Source organism: Setaria italica, chromosome VII, assembly GCF_000263155.2.
Source record: "Setaria italica strain Yugu1 chromosome VII, Setaria_italica_v2.0, whole genome shotgun sequence".
Classification (NCBI taxonomy): domain Eukaryota; kingdom Viridiplantae; phylum Streptophyta; class Magnoliopsida; order Poales; family Poaceae; genus Setaria; species Setaria italica.
The window spans coordinates 2,599,230-2,605,229 of record NC_028456.1 but is presented as its reverse complement, the minus strand read 5'-3'; the positions used below and the strand labels follow the sequence as shown (position 1 = coordinate 2,605,229).

The following is a 6,000-nucleotide window of genomic DNA, read 5'->3' as shown; positions in this document are numbered from 1 at the left end:
GCTTGCAGATGTTGTTGTGCCTGAGCTGCAGCTTCAGCTTCTTCCCTAGCTGCTTTCCTAGCTGCTTTCCTTGCTGATGCTGCTGCAATTGCTTTAGCCTCTTCCCTAGCTGCTGCTGCTCTTGTCCTACGTGTCCTTTGTGGTGGAACTGGGTCTGGTTCAGCAGCTTCTTCATGGTTGTCATGGTTGGCCTTCTTCCTTCCTGGCTTCACTACTGCTTTCTTGGTCCTCTTCCTGTAAAATAAGATTAGTAGTTAGTCATGGCAATATTAGAGCACAAACAAATGATTGGCTTAGTACATACCTTTTCTTGGTCCCAGTGAGCCCACAGTGCCTACTGCCCTTCCTGTGACCCTTTTCACCACAGGCTGCACATATGGATTACCTAGTAGGCTTACCAGTCCTCTCCAAGCAAGAGGGAATTCTGTTCTTCCTCTGCCTACCAATGCCTCTCTTCTTCCCTATAGGTGGCAATAGTTTGAAGTCCTTTGCAACTTCAGGCCATTGACTCCTATCTGTGATGTTAGGCCACCCAGCATCATATGCTTGTCTAAATCTTTGCACAGAATATGCCATGTCCACAAACTTTTCATAATCTGGCTGCCTCACAGTGGTTATAACAGCCAATGCATGGGGGCAAGGCTTACCAGTAACCTACCATTCTCTACATGTACAGCTCTGTTCATTTAGATAGACCACATGTATTCTTACTTCCTCATCCTTGTATATCTCAGTCACCTCAGCTTGATGTGGCAGTCCTTTGGTGACCTTTAAGTGTCCTATCCCCTTTGAGGCAGCATTAAGTTGATGAATCACAGCAGGGAGAATAACTCCATTTAAAGCTCTTCCAATCCTCCTCCTCCTTTCAAACATGACCACACCTTTCTCTCTGATAGCATCTACCAGACAGTGTAGTGGCAGGTCCTTGAATTCTTTGATCCATGCATTCCAACACTCAGCCAAATTGTTCAGGATGTAGTCACATTTGATGTCTGGAGAGAACTTGGATCTGGCCGACAACAGATTATGGTGCTCTTCTAACCATTTTCCTACCTCAGGGCTAGCTTCCAAGACTTTACTCATAAAATAATTGTGCTTTCCAGCTGAGTAAGCTCTTGCAGCAGGCCACATGTTTTCAGCATATACATTTCCTGTGAACTTCTTCTTCATGTTTTCCATCAAGTGCCTAAAACATTCCCTCTGTTCAGCCCATGGAAAAACATGCTTGACAGCAGATTCTAGGCCCTTGCAAGCATCAGTACAAATAGCCATTCTTGGAAGTACCCCAATGGCCTTGCCTAACTGCTCCATGAACCAAATCCAATTGTCTTTGGTCTCTGAATCAAAAAACCCAAAGGCCAAAGGGAACATCCAATTATGACCATCTAAAGCTAAGGCTGCAGGCATATGTCCATTCCACTGCCCATTCAAAGCTGTGGAGTCTATACTAATATAAGGTCTGCACCCATACAAGAACCCATCTATACTACCTCTGAAAGCACAAAAAAATCTGTTGAAATGGTGCTTCTCTCCAACTTTGACAGTATCTATCTCAACTACACTACCAGGCTGCCTTAACTCCACTTCTGCCTTAAACCTATACAACCAATCAAATGAATCATCCCACTTACCAAATAATTTGTCAGCTGCTCTCTGCCTACCATACCAAACTGTCTGGTAGTTGATCTTAATCTTGTACTTCTCCTCCAATGCTTCCTTCACATCTGCAGCACCCATTCCAGGCTTCCTCTTGAGCAAAGGTATGGCCCTCTCAGTCACCCATGCTTGATTGGCCATTCTGCCCAGCACTCTGCTTCTTGAAGCACACTTATGAAGCTCATTGTTTATTTGGACCTGCAGGACATAAAGATTTGTTAGCTCAAGATCAAACAAATAGTAAGGCTAAGTTAGTCAAACATTACAACACATGTAAGTTAGTAAATGTACCCTGACAGAACCATCAGCTTTTGTTCTAGCTCTAATAACCCATGGACACCCTTTAGCCAAGCAATGCCCCCTGAATCTTTCTTTGTCTGACTTCTCAGTTCCCAGCTCAAACTCATTGACTATAGCATGCTGCCTCACTGCCAATCTGAAATCTACCATGTTAGGGTAGATTGTGCCCACCCTCATGTCTGGGTTGTCTCTATCCCACTCAAGTATTGGCTCTGAAGGTTCATTGTCATCAACATTAATTCCAGCCTCATGCATCTCTGCTTGTACATCAGGAGGAATGTCAGGGATAGCAGGGTCATCTTCTGCTGCTGCTTGTGCTGCTGCCTGAGCTGCTGCCTCATCTGCTGCTTTGAAGCCCATTGCCTCATAAACCCTGTCCTCATCAGCCAAAACATAAGCTTCACCATCTTGTTGAGTCTCTGGCAGTATAGTCAGTGTACTTCAATCAACAATTTCTGGTTGGGCTTGCTCATGTTGTGCTGGAGATGTACAATATTCATTTGCACCTTCATTTGTTACTCCAGAAGTCCCTACTCCAGAATTGCCTACTGACCCTGCACAACTGTTAACATCCTGGTACGCTTCATTCCATCTGTCCACAACTTCTACGCTAACATTTGCTACTCCAACATTCCATCTGTGCTTAATCATTGACTCAAAATGCTCATTTTTTCTAACCTTCCACTCAGCTTCACTGTCAACATCCACAGACCACACTGTAATTGTCTGACTAGATCCCCAGTATATTTTGCTAGCCATATCAACAACAAAACTATCCAGATTATACCCACTGCATCTATCAAACCACAGCACATGTTCTTGTTCATCAATTTCTACAATACCAGACTCCACACATGCCTTATACTTTTCAACCTTAACCACTATTCTAAATGCATTTCCAGGATCAATCCTGGTATAATAATGAAAATAACAAAATACGGAGTTAGAAACATCCAACTCCTCTGAGGCAAACACTTTAAGAGGGGATGGTTTGCGGCTTACCAGGGAGGAGGCTCCATTGTTGACCCGTTGGCGCAGGGAGGAACAACAGGAGATGGGGAATGGGGTAGATGGGGAAGGGGATGGGGAAGGGGAGATGGATGGCCGCCACCGCCTCCGCCACCTCAGTCGCCGCCGCCGCTGCCGCCGCTCTAGACCTAGGTTTTTCGTCGGGGAGGCAGGGAGGAGGGAGGCCTGGGGGAGAAGGGGAGAAGTGGGGGGAGACGGGGAAGGGGATGGCGTCGGGTCTGTTAGCCGGGGGGGGGGGGGTAACGGAGGAGAACGACGAGGGCATCCCGGTCTTTTGGCACCCCTAACACACGCTGTCGCGGGGACGTGGCGTGCCACGTCAGCAAAAATGGCAAATCAGTTGCTTCGTTTCGTTCGCGATGGCAAAACAGTAGAAACTACCGTAAAAGTGGCAAATGAAGGAGTGTCATTTGCAACGGTGGCAAATACTTAAATATCCCGTTGGTCAGTGTTTATAGCAGGCAGAAGCCAAACCGCCCGCACAGCCACCCCGAGCGAGAGGAAGGCGGCGGAGGAAGGGTATCAGCATGTCGGCGGCGGCGGCAGGAGAGGGCGAGACGGTGCGGGCGTCGCACATCCTCATCAAGCACGAGGGCTCCCGCCGCAAGGCCTCCTGGAAGGACCCCGACGGCCGCGTCATCTCCGCCACCACCCGCGCCGACGCCGCCGCGCGCCTCCTCGACCTCCGCAACCAGATCCTCGCCGGCCAGGCCAACTTCGCCGACCTCGCCGCGCGCCACTCCGACTGCTCCTCCGCGCGCCGCGGCGGAGACCTAGGTACGATCCATCCCTGTCCCCCATCTCTTCCGATTCCTTCGCTCTCGTCGTACACCGAGATAGATCTGGTGATTACTCGCATCGATCCGTCCGTCTGTTCGGTTCTTGAGACTAGTTTGATTGATTATTGGTGGGGTACGAGGATAGATGACAGAAATATCTTAGGGTGGGAATATGATTCGCATCTCACGCAGCAAACTGTGGTGTCTTCTTCTTCATTGCAAATTCAACCATCAAGTCGTACAATATGGGCGTCGTGACGTGTAGCTTTGCAGGCTTGCAGCTATCTGATTAACTATTCAATTTGCTTAATTTTTAAGCATGCTCTAGTATAATTGATTGTGCACCTGTGTAATTTGACTGCAAGGCAGATTGCACTCTGATTCTATTCGTTATTAGCTCATAAGGACATAAACTGCCTGACTTAACGCATAGAAGTAGAACTTGTTTACAATGCGTAGCAGCTGCTGTTCGGTATAGATCTGTTGGATTTATTTGAGGCCAGAAAGCTAGAGATACATGTCAGTTGCTGTCATTGGATGAGTAAAGCTGTGATGTGGTTGACTGTTTGCGTAAAAAACGCACTTCAATTCAAAGCCTTCTGAAATTCGGCCTGGCTGCTTGGTCCATTCCACTATTACTGTGATTCAGGAAATTATTTGGAGATTGCTAGTCTAACCAGTTTATAGTTGGTTCCATGGCTAAGAATATTGGATATTGGACTGCACATTTGGGGGATTTAATAAAGTTTTAACAGCTAATGATGATGATGTAGAAACTGGACATTTATTATCTGTATTACTTGGTTCTTGGTAACAAAACCCCTGGTATGGCCCTTTTATCTTAAAGAAAAGGCATTTCACCGATCTTTGAAGTCATGTAATTTGGGCATTAGTAATATCAGCTGTCTGAATTTGTGATGCGTTCATTCAAGCAATTTAAGCATAAGCACGGTGGCTTTGTACCTTTCATAGTTTCATGGATCAATCTCCTTTTGCTAGTTATACTGTGTAGTAGCTATTGCATTACATAGGTGCCTGATCAATAATGAATCATGCAAGAAGTATAATGAATCAATTTGACTTACCATTTTCTGATCGTATTGCCTGCTGGTCATGGTATCTCTTGCACAAAAGATTGTCCATTCTCGTTCTGCCCCTATTTTTGAGGTAATCTGTTTGCATCAGTCGGTTCGACCATGATGTGAGTAGCACAGGTATTCATGTGATTCAAGGCACTCTTAACCAGGCCATGCTTTCTAAATGCATAGTACTTAGGGCTAAATTAAGGGAGTTTGATAATAGCTATAATCATTTAAAAGCACTTAAAAAGTTTCACAAAAGTTACTTTAAATCCCAAGGCATTACAATTGGTACATCTTTAGTGGTTATAATTGTTTCATGTTATCAGTTTCAGTTTTATGTGCCCTGTGTATTTTTCTGGTGCATGTTTTGCAGCACCTCATTATTCTTTCAATGTTTTGATGCTCCATAATGCAAGTTCATGCTGCTAGACTTTTCAGCTGCTATAATATAACTGTATATAGGTCATGTCATTGGTAATCTCTTTTTCTTCATGAAACTAGATGGCTACACGCTATGAGTGGTAGCATATGGCATTCACCTCACACTTTGCAGTGTCTTTCGAAGATTTTGTTGCTTAAGATCAAATAACTCTTTAGAGTAATAAATAGTCAATTAATTATGTAATGGCTAATGAGAATCAGAGATTAGTGATTTGTAACAACTCTGAAGATCTGATGTTTCCAACTGTGATGTTTCAATCACATTCACAGGTACTTTTGGGAGGAGGCAGATGCAGAAACCCTTTGAGGACGCCACCTTTGCCCTCAAGGTTGGTGAGCTCAGCGACCTCGTGGACACTGACAGTGGGGTTCACATCATCCTGCGGACAGCCTGAGGAGGCGCACAGTCAGCTGAATCTCGGCTTTCAGTTAGTGCAAATGGCTTTCAATTAGGGCTTGTATTTTTTTCTGGCAACCTGAGTGCTTAGCATTCTCGATGAAGATAAATCATGTATCTTAACACGTTTGCCACAGCATTTGAGCTTAACCGACATGGTCCATAAACCTGTGCTTCTGAATGCCTAGTTGCTCTGTACCTTTATGATCCTGGGGCTCGGTGATTGTCCCCTTTTGTGTCGTTGAATCTTGACAAATAAACACTAATCACATTAGGAAGTAAGTAGATGACTAAATTGTAAGCAGAATGTGGAGAT

General features: G+C 45.1%; 1 protein-coding gene across 1 annotated transcript; it reads left to right on the top strand.

Moving 5' to 3' along the window:
- The first annotated feature begins 3,429 nt into the window (after nucleotides 1-3,429).
- On the top strand, nucleotides 3,430-5,894 carry LOC101757890 (peptidyl-prolyl cis-trans isomerase Pin1). Its single transcript, XM_004974962.3, has 2 exons — nucleotides 3,430-3,762; nucleotides 5,558-5,894. Exons 1-2 carry the CDS (start codon nucleotides 3,513-3,515, stop codon nucleotides 5,680-5,682), a joined length of 375 nt encoding a protein of 124 aa, XP_004975019.1. The 5' UTR covers nucleotides 3,430-3,512; the 3' UTR covers nucleotides 5,683-5,894.
- The last annotated feature ends 106 nt before the right edge of the window (nucleotides 5,895-6,000 follow it).

What these genes read in the sequence shown, in the direction of transcription:
- LOC101757890 (XM_004974962.3), top strand. Translation starts at nt 3,513, where the DNA reads ATGTCGGCGGCGGCGGCAGGAGAGGGCGAGACGGTGCGGGCGTCGCAC. An exon ending in GCGCCGCGGCGGAGACCTAG is followed by an intron (nt 3,763 to 5,557) that starts GTACGATCCATC and finishes TCACATTCACAG; the next exon opens with GTACTTTTGGGAGGAGGCAG.